A 19,038-nucleotide genomic window follows, 5' to 3' on the forward strand; every position below is an offset into this window, starting at 1 on the left:
GGGGTGGGATGGGGAGGGAGGTTCAAGAGGGAGGGGACCTATGGCTGATTCATGTTGATTCACACTGATGACAGAAAACAACAAAATTCTGTAAAACAATTATCCTTCGATTAAAAAATAAATTAATTAAACAAGATCAGGTTTTTAATCATAGAAATATTTAGTAGTAACAGTTGCACGAGATCTAATTTCCCATTTAAGGAAAAAAAAAATCAACTCAAGAGAGAACAAGATAAAGGAACTAGGAAGGAAAATGAAAAGTGGGAGGGAGAAACTTTCAAAAACAGCCCAGAGCTGAAAACAACACTTACTGAGCCATTACTAAGCCCAGGATATGAAGGAGCTGCATGTTGTCTAACACATCGTTCGGGAGTGTCAGATGTGCCTGGGAGGCCCCAAATTGAGCAGAGAGCCCTGGGCAGCTCTGAAGGAGCTCCCCCAGCAGGAGGGAAATCCTCCAGAAGCCCCTTTTCACTGCTCAGAGGGGAGGAGGCTGCTATGGAAGTCAACCCACTCCTCTATTGATCAGGAGCATCACTGCTGTTGCTCAGACGCTCAATTGTGTCCAACTCTTGGCGGCCCCACGGACTGCAGCATGCCAGGCTTCCCTGTCCTTCACTGTCTCCCAGAGTGTGCTCAAACTCATGTCCATTGAGTCGGTGATGCCATCCAACCATCTCATCCTGTCACCCCCTCTCCTCCTGCCCTCAATCTTTCCCAGCATCAGACAGAGTCTTTTCCAATGAGTCAGCTCTTTGGATCATATGGCCAAATTATTGGAGCTTTGGCTTCAAACAGAAGCATGAAAACTAAAATGGAAGGACACATCTGACCTGATTGAGAAGCTCACTAGAGGGTCTAGTCCTGGTGACTTCAGGACTCCCACAACTCTTCACATAGCCCAATCCGAAGCAAACCAGAGAGGAGAAATAACAGCTTCCTGTTCTTCTTCCTGTTCTTCCTCCACCCTGCCCTCTTGCTTTTTATTCTAGGAACAACATCTCAGGCATGTGGAGAAGGATGAATTTGCAGTCCCTCACCTGAGCTCAAATTCACAAATCCGCCCTTCAGAGTAACAAAACATGATGATCATGATTGCACTGTTCCAGGAAGCATCTGGATGAATTCCTGACCTGTGTATCTACGAACACCTGACATCACTGCCCCACCACAGACAGGCTGCAGTGGGCACCAGGTGGTGGGGACGGGACAGGAGACTGGCACTTCTGAGGAGCAACGGGTAGCAGTGCCCAGCCCGGAACAGCTCACTTACCGGGAATGGGAAACAAAGTCGTACACGGGAATCTGGACAGTTTTCCCTTCGGTGATTTCTTTGAGTGTCTTGAAGATGAGTTCATTGTCAAAGGCATCTGAAGGAAATCAAACTGTTAAGATGTTTGCTAACTGTAAAATTATTTCTTCTATAATGATGAACAGGCATCCGTCTAAGCCTGTGTTCTACCCATATATGTATCACACCCTAGATAAGCATCCCTTCTCCCCAAAAGTATCTAATTTCAACCCAAAGCAGGATGCAAACTCTACATTTCAAACCAAAATGTGTGAGTTCTTAGAACTGGAAGTGGATTCTTTTCTTTTGCCTTAATGTCCCACCCCTGGCCTGTATCTCTCGCCTCTCTCTAAACCCAGTGTATGATAGATAACCTCACGACTAGGTGATGGCAGCAGGCACTATAGCAGTTGACTCCCGCAATTGAAAGAACCCTAAACCAGCTAAAGAGGCAGTGTGCTGATCTGGGACTGTCAGGGCAAAAATCACTGGACCCTCAATCTCCCTTTCTGCCATTGGGTGAGTTTAACGCACAAGCCGTGTACACCCATGTGCCAGGTGGTGGCAGGAGGGCATGACACAGGCTGCTGTAGACCAGAGGAGGCAGGAGAATCAGTCTGTTCTGGCCTGTGCCTGTCCCGCCCTGAGCAATGGGTTTCTCCAAGAGTCACCCTTGTTCAGACACAGATTCAATCAGTATTTAAGGAGCCAAGCATTACAGAAGCCACTATGGAAGCCCTTCTTTCCTATAAGCCCACAACAAGCCCGCAAGTTACCTAAGAGTCCTCCATTCAGTGGCTAGGAAACAGATTCAGAGAGGTTAAGCAACTTCTTCAATCAACACCTCCACATATGCCCTTTCAATGCCCCAACTTACCTGGGTGATCAAAATTGAACTGGCCCTTCAGGGCTTTGGCCTTCTGCTCTGAAGTGAGGACACGGTAGAAGCTATCCTGGCTCAGGATGACCACCTGCTTCTGGCGATAGTCCACCTCGTTCTGTCCCAGAAGCTGCACAATCTTAGCACAAACGGAAGACTGTAAGGAGAGAAGAGAACACCACAGACCACAGGATGAGGGAGATCCAGTCACCGAGCTGACTGTGTTTGCCCTGAGCAAGGGCCTTTGGAAGGAAGACTGCAAAGGCTACCACCATGGATGCTGCATTAGGGGAAGGGAGGATATGTCTGCCGAGAAGGAGTTCAGGGGCCCAGAAGTCTTTTCCTCCCCCATTCCTTGACACAGATTACTATGCTGAAGTATCCACAGTGATGACATGGGGAGGAGGGCAGTAATCTCTACTTCTATTTCATAAAGCCTTCCACAAAGCCGCAAATAAAAGGTGATGTTATTTTATCTTTCTTTACTTCCACCCTAGTATAGATACACAAAAAAGACAGCAGAAATTAGGGAAAGGGCACAGTGATGATGTGCTGATGGGCCAAAGGGCTGATGGGCCTAAGGGCTACTGGGTCATGAATTGACTGAGCATTTACAAGACATCTCAGCCCTTACACATCTCTTTATATCAAAGGAATCTCAGCTGGTTGGCAGTGAGGCCAAGGCCTTGGCTTCCAACCTACTTCAGTCTTTTGCCCTGGTCTATAGCCACGGACATCAGGGTCCACACAGTCCATCAGGCAGCCTTTTCACAGATGTGTGCCCCCACTTATGGAGCTGGAGACATAAACATCACCAGTACTGGAAACAACTTAGGGGCATCATAATTAAGAGTAAGGACACCAGCTCCCAATGAGCTTGAATCTACATAGTTGTAATACACATATCTGACTTCTTTTCCCTCCAATGAACTTATACTCTTTGTAAAAGGAAAAGTATAAAAACAAGTGCATTCAAAAGAATGAGAAAGTCAGGACTTCCCTGGCAGTCCAGTGGTTAAGATTTTGCCTTCCAACGCAGGGAGTGTAGGTTTGATCCCTGTCAGGGAGCTCAGATTGTATGTGCCTTGTGGCCGGGAAAAAGAAAAACAAACATAAAACAGGAGCAATATTGTAAAAAATTCAATAAAGAATTTTAGGGCTTCCTTGGTGGTCTTGGTGGTCTGCCTGCCTCTTACCATGTTCGATCCCTGGTCCAGGAAGATCCCACATGCTGCAGAACAACTAACCCGTGGGCCGGGCCGTAACTACTGAGCCATGCACACTGCAACAAAGTCTCCCCGCTCATCACATCTCGAGAAAGCCCACACACAGTAACGAAGACTTAGTGCAGCCAAAGTGTTTAAAAAAGTGAAACAAAAATTTTTTAAAGAATTTTTAAATGGTCCACATCAATAAAGATCTTTTTAAAAATGAGATAGTGAAGGATTGTATTTCTCAAATAACTGATTTCTTTCTCATTTGCTACAAAGATTAACTGCAAAATAACAATGTCTACATTACAAAACCTCTAGAAGAGGTAATGGAAGTCCCCTTATGGAACTGGCTGACCTGATTACAAGCGATGAAAGAATGAGCACAGTTAGAGGTTTCTTGGGCTCAGCCTTATAAGTCTTACAATTGAGACTATTTTACCAACTGATTTTAACAGGGAAAAACCAGGAAACTTTTAATTAAAAGTTACAATTCATATGAAGAATGTATTCGATTAGTCCAAGCATAAGGAAAACTCGCTATTCCTGTTGTACTACTCAATGTAAATTAAAATTATTTTGCACAGTATGTCCTGTTGTATAAGTTGTGAAACACACTGCCATTTTGCAAGGATCTGTGGGAGAATAATATTTTGACTCAACTGTTAGTTATTAGAAAGTTATTTTACTTTTATGACATTTTTGCACATTAATACACACAGAAAAACACTTAAACTACTTAGGATTTTTGGAACGACAGATGTGCCACCAAAAAAAAAAATCATAGGAAAATATAAAGCTTGCATATGACTTTGACTGAAAAATGAAAATGCTGTAACAGAATCAAAGGTTTTATGCAGTTAAAAACTTTTAAGTTTTTATACTTGTATAGGTCCATAATTTCCTTTTCCTAGCTTCCATCTGCTTCTTGCATCATAAGGCTATGAGTGGGGAACTTTAAACATGCAGTTTTCACTAGTAAATAGAATTCCTTCTAGAAGTCCAAAGAACTGGGGCTTTCCTGGTAGCTCAATGGTGAAGAATCCACCTGCCAACGCAGAAGATACAAGTTTGATCCCTGATCTGGGGAGATTCCACATGCCTCAGAGCAACGAAGCCCGAGCACTACAACTACTAAGCCTGTGCTCTAGAGCCTGCGAGTTGCAACTAGTGACGCCTGCACTCCCTACAGCCCATGGTTCACAACAACAAAAGTCACCACACAACTCAACTATAGGAGAGTAGCCTCACTTGCTGCAACTAGAGAAAAGCCTGTGAAGCAACAAAGACCCAGCACAGCCAAAAACAAATAAGTAAATAAACAAAATTGGTTTTTTAAGTACTAAAAAAAAAGAAAGAAAGAAAGTTCCAAGGCATAAGAAACCTTTTATCATTCAGGAGATAAATACTACTGCATGAACAAGCAAAGAAACACCAGCCTCTAAGTTAATCTAGATTTTTCTAGTATATTCTTCTCCCTGAAACTTTTGTTAAAAATGGGCCCAAAATATCTAGATAACTGCTGAATCAGGGAGAGGTTCACTGTATTATTCTGTCTTCTGGTGCTTAGGTCTGAATCTTTACACAATCAGAAGGAAGAAGTGCTACAGAGGACTTCTGCAATGAGTAAATACTTAAGTCCCTCCTTTTATGTCTTCTTCACTTTTAACTTCCCTTTTCTCCAATCCTGCTCTCTTCAAAAGGATGAAATGGAGCTGCAAGGTGTCTTCTTCTCTTAGGAAAGGGTTTGAGACAGGAAAAACATTAATGACTAGGGTTTGAGAACAAGGCAAGCAATCATGAGCTTCTAGAATGCTAAAAATGGGAGGGAGTACAACTGCTGTGGTGAGCTAAGACTTATTAATAACTATAGTTACAAAAACACAAGTACCATATGATGCCACTTGCATGAGGTATCTAGAGCAGTCAAACTCATAGAAAGTAGAATGGAGGCTGCCAGGGGCTCGGGGGAGTTGTATAATGGATATAGTTTATTACATGATGAAAAAGGTCTGGAGACTGAGGCCCAAAGCAAATATACTTAACACTACTGAACTATATGCTTAAATATGATTTTTAAGATAGTGTTGGTGCAAGAGTAAATGTGGTTTTGCATTGCTGAACTTTGACGTTTGATATTGTTATACATCATTTTAATGCACATTTCTCCATTTTTGCGCTACAGGAATAAACAAACTTATTTCTTGTTGGCAAATATGTGTTGATTATAATCGTTCCTATTTTCATTAATAACGATGTGCTTGAGCCTAGTTATAATGATTTAAAATTCACTTCCAAAACTGCAGTTACTTTTGTACCAACCTAACATGTATGTTTTGTCACAATTAAAAATAATAATTCATACAAGAAGAATGTGCCTTTAGCAGTAGTTTCTTCCTATGTGCTAGTTGTGTGGTGTGTGCTCAGTCGTGTCGGAATTTTTGTGACCCCAGGGACAGTAGCCTGCCAGCTCCTCTGTGCACAGGATTTCCCAGGCAAGAATACTGGAGTGGGTTGCCATTTCCTCCTCCAGGTGATCTTCCCAACCTAGGGACTGAACCCAAGTCTCTTGCGCCTCCTGCATTGGCAGGCGGATTCTTTACCACTGAGCCATGAGGGAAGCCCACACTGGGCTCAATATTTTTAAATCATTCCATTTATTATTACAACTTTGTATGCTGGCTATTATTAATATACCCACTCAGTGAAGACTGAGGTGAAGAGAGGCAAAGTGATTTGCCCAAGGCAAGCTGCAGTGGAGCCAGGATTCTAACCCAAGGAGTCCCACTCTAGACCCCACTTAATCTCCTTCCAGCTAAACCTCACCAGCAAACAGGCACTACTCACGGAGCTGGAAGTAAACTCAGTTTTGCCCGGTATCTCCACACATAGTGCAATGTATCTTGAATAGATTCTGTCCCTGCCGCTTTTAGCACAGTATTTTAAAGGGGGGGCAGGGGGTGCTGCAATGACACACAGTGACAAGTCAGCTTAGGGTTGCTGTCTGAATACAAAATTAAGATCAATATGAGGTTATTTTTAGAAAAAGAAAAATGATTAAATGGAAGAATCAGTGAAGATAATTTACAATTTCTTCACTACTATGCCACTTTAAAGATATTATCTCACTTAATTCTATTACAAAAGATATTGTTTTATCTTTTTTTCCACCTTAATGAGGAAACTGAAGCTTACAGATTTCAATTAAGCTAAACAACTTGCTCAAAGGTCATGGAGCTGAATCTCAAGCCTAACTGCAGATCTTCTACCTGCAAAGGCACAATTCTTTTCACTATTCTAGAACTGAAGCAGCTTTGGCATCACCCCCAATATTCTATATAAATTTACTCCACTTACAGAGAACAGGGAGGGAACTACTTAGAAATGTAATACTGTTTTGTCACACTGTATCATTAAAGTCAACTTTCACAGAATTTCATGTAATTCAAGGCAGTCAAGTGATTTGTATATCAAAAAGAAGCTAAAAAGTACACACACACACACACATTCAAGGTATTTAAGTGTTAAGGATTGTGTTCAAAGAATCCAGCCAGTAATGTTGGGGGGGCCTAGCAAATTCTTTGAAGAAAAGTCTATAGGACTAAGTCTCAAAAACAACTATGGTGATGGAGAACAACTCACAATGACTTTAAGATTCCTTCCTGCACTGTAATTTCTAGAACATGCCAACATTGGACCTCATCATTAGGCCTGTCCTCCAGATGTGCTGACCAATGTGGCAGTCTCTCTTCTCAGAGACACTTCTCACTTGGGAAGCCCCAAGAGAGGTCAGTCACTAGCGAGTCAATGGACCCTTCCAGCTAGTGGTTCCAACAGGGCGGCTGTTGAGTCCTCACTGGTTCCCATTTTGCTCTAAGAAGTACAGCGGTTTTCTAAATTGATTCTCACAGAGGAGGTGGCTCAGACAGCCTACACACTATCTTAGTGTGACATTTCTAGTGTGTATGTGTGTGTGTCTTCCAAGATCTTCCTTAAGATCCTCTTGTCCAATCCCAATACTGCCAAATGAGGGAAACAGAGCAGGAGAATCACCAACCAGTCCAACACATAACCTGGAAGAAGCCCCAGCTGGTCAGCTCAGAGCAACACAGATCAGCACTACAGAGGGCTTCAGGCTGGTATGTCCTCAGGAGATGGGGTAGGTATTTCTCAAGGCAACCTTACAGGAGAGTGCAGGATTCCATCAAGCTGTCTGTCCTGCTCAGAGTAAGCTGCTTCATCGTGAGAGAGCTCAGATGGAGGAAAATCTAGCCATGGCACAGCCTGGGGCTTAAAACGGCCAGCCAGCTCCAGGCACCTGTGGCCTCACTCCCTGACAGCCCTTCAGGATGGGTTCTGGATATCAGTTAATTCCTGCCCTGAAGGCACCTTCCAGCAGCTAAGAGCCAAGAAGACCAGAGGCTTAGTCTCCTCAGGCAGGAAGACCCTCTCTAACTCCTTCACCTCAATAAACCTTAACAGAAGCTTTCCCTGTCACTATCATTAAGAAACTAACCTACATGGTGTCCAGCATGCCCCCAGACATTACATCACTCCTTTGAAGGCAGGGGCTCCTCTCTATGCAGCTCAGAAGCTCTAATTCACAAGTATGAGAAAACCAAAGCCCCAGTAATCTGCCCTGAGACAGAACAAAGCTTAAACCTGCTGACTCAATTCCTGATCAAACCATCTATGCGGAAGCAATAGGGAGACGCCACTCAATGCTTCCCTGGGAATATCGGTAAGGCCAACCAACCGTGGGGCCATTGATGACCCTAGAACACACGCACCGCTAAGTTGGTTCTGCTAGCTCCCATATAGTTATCATCACCACATACATACACACACAAACAACTAAGATCTAAACCAGAAACTCACTAAGTTGCTATATAATATAATAACTAAGAGCTCCTAGAGCATAGGAACCAGTTGTGACTCAGCTTTTATTCCAGGGCTTGACAGGCCTTGGCACCTGGGGGGCTCACTCAAATGTGGTTAGAAGAATGAACACAGGGAATGTCTGAATTGATATCCAGCAGAGTATCTATTTCTTTTTCCTTCAGATCTGGAGTTCCAAAAACATAGTTTGCCCTGTTCATCCTTAGCATCCGTCTTGATTCCATCCTGTAGTACATAACATACTCAAACAGAGATAACTAGTTGTGTAACTAAATCTCAGTCCCTGAGTTTTAGCTGAGCACATGACTACATTTCCCAGCTTCCCTTATAGCTTGTGATTGTACTAAGTTCTGACAAATTAGACAAGCAGAGGTGTGAAGCAGAAGCTTCTGGAATCTCCTAAAAGGATAAGAATCCCCTTTTGACTCTCTCCTTCCTGTTGGCTAGAAGACTTGATGGCTGGAGCTCAAGCAGCCACTTTGTAAAATCAATATCATGCTAACTAAGGTAATGGAGCAGTTAAATAAAAGAGCCTACAGACTCCAGATCATAGAACTAATACAGTAATGCCTAAACCCTACTGTTTGAAGTTTTCCATCCCTTTCAACTTAAATAATACTAATGTCAACACCCACATATCCAAGTACACCTTAGTGCAAATGTTCTCTTGAAAGCTATGGTAATTCTCCTGTCCTGGACCAAGAGGGTGCCTTATTCATCACAATTTGCCACAAGCATCCCCTCAATCAAATAATTTCTTTGTTTTAAAAGGTGAGGTGGTAAAGGATGGCTGATTTTAATTATGGTTGGCATGTCTGGCCTTTTGTTGATGAACCAGTGATATTTGGATAATATAAAGGAATATGGAACTAATAAATTAGTATATATTTATTTCATAAAAAAATAAAAAATAAAAAAATAAAAGGTGAGGTGGGAACATTTGCCTCGACCAATGTCCCAGACCACTGGGTACATTTCTGCCACCTGCCAGCCTCTCTCTATGTATTTACCCTGATGTGTCAGAGTAAATATCATCCCCATCTTTCAGCACTTTGCTTGTGCTGCAGGCCAAGCTCTCCACAGAGGAAGGCATGACTGGGAGGGGGGGAAACCAGATTATAAACAGTACTAAATGAAAAATCTCCCATGATAGAAACTCTCAGTTTTAATTTCTGATTCATGTTGGTATTAAAAAGGTAGTCCAGCCTAGAAAATCCCAGGTGTTAGCCTGCACCTGAGAAAAACTCTGGTTGATCAACAGTCACAGATATAAACACATTCCCAGGATTTTTTAATGAACTGTGAATCAAAGCTCTACTCCTAGCAAAGACATTTAAAATAATTCACTTCTAGGTTTGTAAAATTACATAGTTGGTTCTGTTCTCTTTGGAGTCATGAACCCCGAAAAAGAAACTCCCTCAAAGAATACTTACTTGTGAAACTAAACTGGTTCAGAATCAACTGAGGGATGACGAACAATAGTGAACATACAAATGCCAGGGGCTCTTCTAAGGATTTTACATTTACTACGCTATTTAATCTTCAAATCAATTTCATGAAGTGCATGTTCTTCTTATGCACGTTTACACAGAAGAAATGGAGGTGCAGAGGGGTAGATTAAGTGACTTGGCCCAAGATCAGACACCAAGAGAGCAGCTGAGCTGGTCTTCAAACTCACGCAGGCTGGCTTCAGGACGCCAGACCTCAACAACCACACACACCGCCTGCCTTGCAACTGCGTCAGAAGGGGACGCGGACCTCTTCTCTTCATGAGAGACACAGTGACCCTACCACACAGGTGCAGTGGCCACAGTGTATAAGCTGGGAGCTGCTGGGAACGAACACTCTCAGCAAGGCTCTGTAATTTCTTTTCCTTGGGCTCTGTGAAGCACAGGCTTGCTGGACTTCCTTAGAAGTTAGTTTTCCTGAGAAATATTTTACTAGGAAAACTGTACGACAAGTCACTTCTGATCCACACTTTGCTGTACAAGTGAAACTAACACAAAATTGTAAAATAACTATATTTTTCCTATTTCCTATATCCTATTTCCTATTAGGAAATACAATATTTCCTATATTTTTCCTATATAGGGAAAACTATATATTTCCCTATTTTTCACTAGGGGAAAAAAAGAGGAGGGGGGCTGCTACCCATGGTCCTTATGTGAAGCCAAGTTCCACTTTAATCCACAGCCTGGTGGTAGGTATTAACCTGCCATCCAACACAGGTAAAACATCAGGCAAGAGACAGGGCCTGTGCTCAAGTGGTGATGCGGGCCTCACCACTGGCTTACAATCATTCAGTATAAAACAATGATTGATTTCAACCTCCTGTGCTGATTTCGAGCCTGAATATAAAATCTGTGGACACTTCTCTGTATTCCCCACAGGACATACAGAAAAGACACCACCACCGCTCTCCCCACCCCCCAAAAGCTGAATGCATCTAGGCTTACTGCTGGCTTTGATGGATTTGCTCCTCACGAAGCCCTCTGCAAAAGGCAGAAGCCAAGAGGAGGAGTGCTGGAGGGTCAGCTCTCACTGCCTTGTGGATATACACGTGAAGCTGGATCTCTTTCCTTCCCCTTTTACTTGAGGGGCAGGAAGTAAGCTAAGAGGGTAAAACCGAGACAACCTAACTCCCTGTTCGAGGGAAAAACGAGCACATCCTTGGACAAGGTGTACCAAAACCCACTCACTTGGTACAGTTTGGCTTACGAAGCAAGGATAATATGCCTGTTGCAAAAATTATGGCCCAAGACTTGAAGTCCTTCTGGAGAGAAGCACATAAAGAAAGTCGACTCCCTTCTGTTCTTAGAAAAATGAATGGATAAAGGCAAGCACAATGTGCCAGTTGGATGGGGCTGAATCTCTGCAAATCGAAGGCCACATATGAGCAAACATTTAACAAGGACTTAACAGCACAAGAATGCTTTGTTGCACGAAGTATACTTGAGTTAACTCTTCCTTTCCAGCAGTCCTTATCCAAATTGTGGAAAACCAGAAGTTAGACTATCTGGCTCTCAAAAGATTGTTTTTTTAATTTTAAGTTTGCTCCAGCACCCGTGTCTAACTGCAGAACAGCAGGGAGAGGAAACCGAAGTGTGTGCCAGGCACCCACTTCCCCTTCTTTTTGGAAATGCTCTTTCACTGTCCTCGAAAACCCAACTTCCCATTCATCCATCACAGCCTCTGAAGAAAGAGGTTCAAATCTTCTATTAAGAGATTCAATTTCCTCAAGTTGTCCTTTCCAGATTTTGACAGATTCATCATTCGTCAGCCACCTCTTTGGCCCCAAACTCCTCTGAAATCCAAAAACAAGTAAATAAATAAAAGAATTCCCAAAGCTACACAGACCAATTTACTCTATAAAGGAGTATAGTGAGGGGACTTCCCTGGTGGTCCAGGGATTAAGAATCCACCTGCCAATGCAGGGGGCACGGGTTTGATCCCTGATCCAGGGAGAGTCCACATACAGCAGGACAACTAAGCCTGGAGCCACAACTACTAAAGCCTGTGCTCTAGAGCCTGTGCTCCAGGAGAGAAGTCACCACACGAAGGAGGGATCCTGTGGTGATGAAATGTCCTGTGTTTTCACTTTATCCATGTCGGCACCCTGTAAGATACTACCACTGGGGAAACTGAGTAAAGGGTACATGGGATCTGTTTTATTTTTTTACAACTGTAGTATGAATCTACAATATCTCCCACAAAAAGTTTATTTATAAAAAAAAATCAATGACCATCCATCTTTTGTGACTCAACTACTGCCATGGGTTGAATTGTGATCCCTCAAAAGCTATGATCATGTCCTAAACCCTGGAATCTCAGAATGTGACATTATTTGGAATAAAGTTCTTTGCAAATGCAACTGAGGCTGAGGATCTCGAGATGATGCCATCCTTGGAACGGAGGAATCCTAAACCCAATGACAAGTGTCCTTGTAACAAAGAGAAGAGGAAGCAACAGAGACATGAGGGGATGCCACATGAAGATGAAACCAGCGACTAGAGAGATGTAAGCTGAGGAACTCCACCAGAAGCTAGGAGAGAAGCATGCACCAGATTCTCCTTCAGAAGGAACCAAGGCTGTCTAACATCTATATTTTGGACTTCTGGCTTCCAGAAATACAAGAGAATAAATTTCCATTGTTTTAAACCACCAACTTTGTGACGATTTGTTACTGTGGCCCTAGGAAACTAATATATCTAACATTTTCCAATGAGTGGGTTCAATTTCTCTCTTTTTTTAAGTCACAGAAAATATGAGCAGAGCATGTCCTTAACTTCTATTTATGTATATTCCTGGACATAATTTTTCCCCCCAGATGATATAGGCCATAAGGATATGTATCATTTCATTCTACAATCTTTTCTGCGGGGTTTTTCCTGGTATTTTATGTTTGTTCTAACTGTAATCTATTACTAGGTGGCATATAGGAGTGTCTACTCGTCAAATATCCTGGTTAATAATTATCATACATGCTAAACAGACTCAATCAATTTTCAAAGGTTTCTTAAAAGAAGCCATACTGACTAACAGGCTAAATCTACTGTTTCCTTGGTAACTAAGAATTTGCTTTTAGATCTAGCAATGTGCTTCAGAGTCTTCAAAATGAGTAGGCTGAAGATATACAAAAAGTACCATTTTGTATCTTTTGTATCTTGAGAGAAATACCCTAAGCTTCTGGCTTCTGAGCAGATAGATTTAAAAGGAAAAAAAAAAAAGGCCAAGATGGACAAAAACTACCCACTAACCACAAAGTTTTAAAAAGGTGAAAAATGGATCTTTTGAATCAGGCTGGCCACATAGGGCCTGGCTTGATTTCTGACTGTACCACACCAGTTACATGTGAGAAAACTCAGCCTCTCAGACCGTTAACTATCCTTGTGGTATGCAGTAGGACTGACAATCGTTCCACAAATGGGCTCCAGGTGTTATCAAGTTAATATACACAACAGTGGGTAACAGGAAATACATGCTCGCCTCTAAATCTCCTTAAACTTTCATTTATACAAATATTTATATACTTATACAAATATGTTAACTGGATAACCAACAAGGACCTACTGTGTAGCATAGGGGACTCCGCTCAATGTTATGTGGCAGCCTGGATGGGAGGGGAGTTTGGAGGAGAATGGATACATGTATATGTATCACTGAGTACCTGAAACTATCACAACATTATCAACTGGCTATGCTTCAATATAAAATTAAAAGTTTTAAAAAATAAAAAACAAAATCTGAGCTGAAATTCTGGATTATATTCTTTGCTTTTAGTTTTAAATCTTGATTTTTTTTTTGTACTTACTTATTTCTATTACCCTTTTCAAGGCAGTTAGGTTTTTAAGAGGCAATATTTATGGCACATAGTACAAGATCTAAAAGGTATGAAACAGCAGAATGTGAATTCGCCTTCTTCCCACCCCACATCCAACCACCTTTGACTTCCTTGTAGCCAGTTTTCAGTTTTCATGTACATCTTTTGAGGGGTGGTCACGTCACATAAAAACATTAAGTGTGTACAATTTCTAAAAAAAAAAACAAAAAAACAAAACAGTAATGCAATGCTGTCTGTACCCTCATTTACTCATATATTTTGAAGATTTTCCCAGTGCATTTAAGGCCACTTCCTTTACAAGTGCATACATTCCACTGTAAGAAGGAATTGCAGCTAGTCTTCCACTGATAAGCATTTTAATTGTGCTCAACTTTTTCTAAAACAAGCACTCTGTGTGGCCATATGTATATACCTGTAAGAAATGGGATATTTCCTGCCACACCAGTAAACAAAGAATGTTATAATCACCGGCAATTGCAGCCACAGATGGTGAGCTGGTGACCCTTGAAGGAACTCAGGAAGGAAAGCATACCTGCCATCTAGCAGCCAGCAGACTGCTGCCACTACCTACAGTGAATCTTGAGGAAACTGAAGAGGTGAAAACAGGACACTGGCCCCGATAACTGAGGTACATATCAAAGAAATAATTTCAGTGAGCCCAGATTCTTGTACACAGAAAAGCACTACATTCGTTAACTTGGGATACCTGGCTTTCTTTCACTAAAAATCATCTTTTGGGACTTCCCTGGTGGTGCAGTGGATAAGAATATGCCTGCCAATGCAGGGGACACAGGTTAGATCCCTGGTCCAGGAAGATTCCATAGACCAGCTAAGCCCAGGCACCACAACTGCTGATCCTGTGTTCCAGAGCCCAAGAGCCACGACTACTGAGCCCATGTGCTGCAACCAATGAGCCACAACTGCTGACCCCACATTTCAGAGCTCGAAAGCCACAACTACTGAAGCCCATGCACCTAGCACCTATGCTCCGCAACAACAGAAGCCGCTTTAATGAAAAGCCTGTGCACCCCAACCAAGAGCAGACCCTGCTCATCACAACTAGAGAAAGCCCAAGTGTAGCAACAAAGACCCAGTACAGCCAAAAATAAATAAGAAAATCACCTTTTGATATTCCAACTACTTTTTGCAACTCCTTTGTCATAAAACTTCTATATGATATGGATCTTCTCTCACCTCCTCAGCGCAGTTCTCTCAGGGTTACTTGAGATGATGCTTTCCAGCCTCGAAGTCCTAAATATTCCCATGTAATAAAACATAACTCTTCAACTTTTAGGTTGTGAATACTTTTTTTAAGCCAACACCCATCAGATAAATTTCTAGTACTGGATCTGCTAGGACAAAGAATCTGTATTTTTTAAATTTCCATACATGAGCCCAGGTAGCCCCCACCATCAATGATTTACATACACCTATTTCCTCATATCTGAAATTCTAACTTAATCCTCTCTACCTATTTAATTTACATTTCTATTTTATATGAGGCAAAGCATCATAAGCCTTCTGTTTTTCTTTTTCTGAAACCTGTCTGTTGATATCTTATCCTCACTCTCTGTTAAATTGCTGGTCTTTTCTCATTGAAAAGCTCTTGATTTCTATTAAGAAAACGGACTCATTTCTCATTTGTATCACAAATATCCTTTCTAGTGAACTGCCTTTTTCCTTTAAAAAATGTGATGTTTCCTAGACAAAATTTTTATTTATATAGTTAAACTGACTAGCTTTGTAAAAACTTTTTATCATGTTCTACTTTAAAAAGTTGCATCTATGGGGATTCCCAGGTGGCTCAGTGGTAAAAGAATTTGCCTGCAATGCAGGAGATGCTCAAGACACCAGTTCTATCCCTGAGTCAGGAAGATATTCTCACGCAGAAATTTATAGTAAACTCCCCCAAATTTTCTTCTTCTCGGGTATCCTTTCTTTGCCTTCAACTCCCAAGATGGAATCAGCTCAAAGGAGAACCACAAGAGGGCACCAGTCCAGCGGTTCTCTGAACCCTGAAGCTACAGATCAGCCACCCAGGGAACCCCCAGGGCAACAACTGAAAGGAAATGAGATCTAACTAAGAGGGCTGTAAGGAACTTCCTGTGCACATACAAAGAGCTACAGAAAAACCTGCAGCTGTGTCCCTCTGGAATGCATCCTGAAAGAGACACAGGGTCTGTTTTCAACCCTCTGGCCCACAGCTGCACACATGGTGAGAACAGACTTGTGCTGTGGCACAACTTTTGGGGCAAAAATCTGCGGCAGGTTTAGAGTCCATCATAGATCAAGGCCGTGTGTAAAGTGATCTTTTTTTCAAACACAAGATATGTTTTCCCACCTCACACAGGGTATTCCATTAACAGTGTGAAATCCTGTTTCTTCTCTACTGGGTCAAACAGCTAATGTAAGCACATACATCCTCACAAAAAAACCCCTCCACAAACTGATGGGGAATTTTAGGCCAAACAAACCTCCTATAAAGAACACAAATATAACTAAAGATAGTAGATTAAGAAGCACATTAAATATCATGTATTCTCAAGTTATTTTTTTTAATTTACTTAAATTGGGAGAAGCTTGCATTACAATATTTGTGTTGTTTCTGCCATACAACAATGCAAATCAGTCATAATTATATATGTGTGTGTGTGTGTGTATACATGCAAAAAGGCAAAATGGTTGTCTGACGAGGCCTTACAAATAGCTGAGAAAAGAAGAGAAGCGAAACGCAAAAGAGAAAAGGAAAGATTTGAATGCAGAGTTCCAAAGAATAGCGAGGAGAGAAAAGAAAGCCTTCCTCAGTGATCAATGCAAAGAAATAGAGGAAAACAATAGAATAAGAAAGACTAGCGATCTCTTCAAGAAAATTAGAGATACCAAGGGAACATTTCATGCAAAGATGAGCACAATAAAGAACAGAAATGGTATGGACCAAACAGAAGCAGAAGATATTAAGAAGAGGTGGCAAAACACCAATACAGTATACTAATGTATATGGAATTTGAAAGATGGTAACGATAACCCTATATGCGAGACAGAATAAGAGACACAGATGCATAGAACAGTCTTATGGACTCTGAGGGAGAACGTGAGGGTGGGACGTTCTGAGAGAATAGCACTGAAACATGTATATTATCATATGTGAAATAGAACGCCATTCCAGGTTCAATGCATGAGACAAATGCTCAGGGCTGGGGCAATGGGATGACACAGAGGGATGGGATGGGGAGGGCGGTGGGAGGGGGGTTCAGGATGGGGAACACATGTAAACCCACGGCTGATTCATGTCAATGTATGGCAAAAACCACTACAATATTGTAAAGTAATTAGCCCCCAACTAAAATAAATTAATTAATTAAAAAAAAGAAGAAGAAGAGGTGGCAAGAATACACAGAACTGTACAAAAAAGATCTTCATGACCCAGATAATCATGATGGTGTGATCACTTGCCTAGAGCCAGACACCCTGGAATGTGAAGTCAAGTGGGTCTTAGGAAGCATCACTACAAACAATGCTAGTGGAGGTGATGGAATTCCAGTTGAGCTATTTCAAATCCTAAAAGATGATGCTATTAAAGTGCTGCACTCAATATGCCAGCAAATTTGGAGAACTCAGCAGTGGCCACAGGACTGGAAAAGGTCAGTTTTCATTCCAATCCCAAAGAAAGGCAATGACAAAGAATGCTCAAACTACCGCACAATTGCACTCATCTCACACGCTAGCAAAGTAATGCTTAAAATACTCCAAGCCAGGCTTCAACAGTACGTGAACCGTGAACTTCAAGCTGGTTTTAGGAAAGGCAAAGGAGCCAGAGATCAAATTGCCAACATGTGCTGGATCATCGAAAAAGCAAGAGAGTTCCAGAAAAACATCTATTTCTGCTGTATTGACTACGCCAAAGCCTTTGACTGTGTGGATCACAATAAACTGCGGAAAATTCTGAAAGAGATGAGAAAACCAGACCACCTGACCTGCCTCTTGAAAAATCTGTATGCAGGTCAGGAAGCAACAGTTAGAACTGGACATAGAACAACAGATTGGTTCCAAACTGGGAAAGGAGTACGTCAAGGCTGTATATTGTCACCCTGCTTATTTAACTTATATGAAGAGTACATTGTGAGAAACGCTGGGCTGGATGAAGCACAAGCTGGAATCAAGACTGCCGGGAGAAATATCAATAACCTCAGATATGCAGATGACACCACCCTTATGGCAGAAAGCAAAGAAGAACTAGAATCTCTTGATTGATTAGAGTGAAAAGAGTGAAAAAGCTGGCTTAAAACTCAACATTCAGAAAACTTAGATTATGGCATACGTCCCATCATTTCATGGCAAATAGATGGGGAAACAATGGAAATAGGGACAGACTATATTTTTGGGCTCCAAAATCACTGCAGATGGTGACTGCAGCCATGAAATTAAAAGATGCTTGCTCCTTACTACAAAGCTGTGGCCAATCTAGATAGCATATTAAAAACCAGAGACATTACTTTACTAACAAAGGTCCATCTAATCAAAGTGATGGCTTTTCCAGTAGTCATATATGGATGAGAGTTGGACTATAAAGAAAGCTGAGCACCGAAGAATTGATGCTTTTGAACTATGGTGTTGGAGAAGACTCTTGAGAGTCCCTTGGACTGCAAGAAGATCCAACCAGTCCATCCTAAAGGAAATCAGTTCTGAATATTCATTGGAAGGACTGATGCTGAAGCTGGAACTCCCATATTTTTTCACCTGATGTGAAGAACCGACACATCGGAAAAGACTCTGATGCTGGGAAAGATTAAAGGTGGGAGAAGGGGACGACAGAGGATGAGATGGTTGGATGGCATCACCGACGCAGCAGACATGAGTTTGAGTAGGCTCCGGGAGTTGGTGATGGACAGGGAGGTCTGGCGTGCTGCAGTCCATGGGGTCACAGAGTTGGACACGACTGAGCAACTGAACTGAACTGATATATATCCCCTCCCTCTTGAGCCTCTCTCCCCTTCCCCCATCCCACCCATCTAGGTCATCACAGATAGCTAGACTGGGCTCCCTGGGTTATACAGCAACTTCTCACCAGCCATCCACTTTACACATGATAGTTTATATATATTGATGTTACTTTCTCTAGTCATCCCACTCTCTCCCTCCTGCATTGTGTCCACAAGTACATTCTCTACATTTGCGTCCCCATTCCATCCCTGCAAATAGGTTCATCAATACTATTTTTCTAGATTCTAAATATATGTGTTGGTATATATTTATTTTTTTCTTTCTGACTTACATCACTCTGTATAACAGGTTCTAGGTTCATCCACCTCACTAGAACTGACTCAAACTTGTTCCTTTTCATATCTAAGTAATATTCCACTGTTATTAAGCCCCACATCTTCTTTATCCATTCCTCTGTTGATGGGCACCTCGGCAG

At 41.9% G+C, this 19,038-nt stretch overlaps 1 protein-coding gene across 7 annotated transcripts in view; it reads right to left on the bottom strand.

The window, feature by feature from the left end:
• Positions 1-19,038, bottom strand: part of UCK2 (uridine-cytidine kinase 2) — a 119,510-nt gene that overhangs the window by 15,444 nt on the left and 85,028 nt on the right. For 6 of the 7 annotated variants that reach the window (XM_081491337.1, XM_081491341.1, XM_081491339.1 and 3 more), the window contains 2 exons: positions 2,169-2,328; positions 1,274-1,370 (listed from right to left, as the gene is read on the bottom strand). In XM_081491337.1, coding sequence (XP_081347463.1) covers positions 1,274-1,370; positions 2,169-2,328 — 257 coding nt within the window. Of the gene's footprint in view, positions 1-1,273; positions 1,371-2,168; positions 3,256-3,367; positions 3,883-19,038 lie in introns of those variants that run through there. The other variant, XM_081491342.1, reaches the window with a different exon arrangement.

The sequence above is a fragment of the Giraffa tippelskirchi genome, chromosome 5, assembly GCF_054371585.1.
Source record: "Giraffa tippelskirchi isolate mGirTip1 chromosome 5, T2T-mGirTip1v1.2.pri, whole genome shotgun sequence".
NCBI classification, from domain to species: domain Eukaryota; kingdom Metazoa; phylum Chordata; class Mammalia; order Artiodactyla; family Giraffidae; genus Giraffa; species Giraffa tippelskirchi.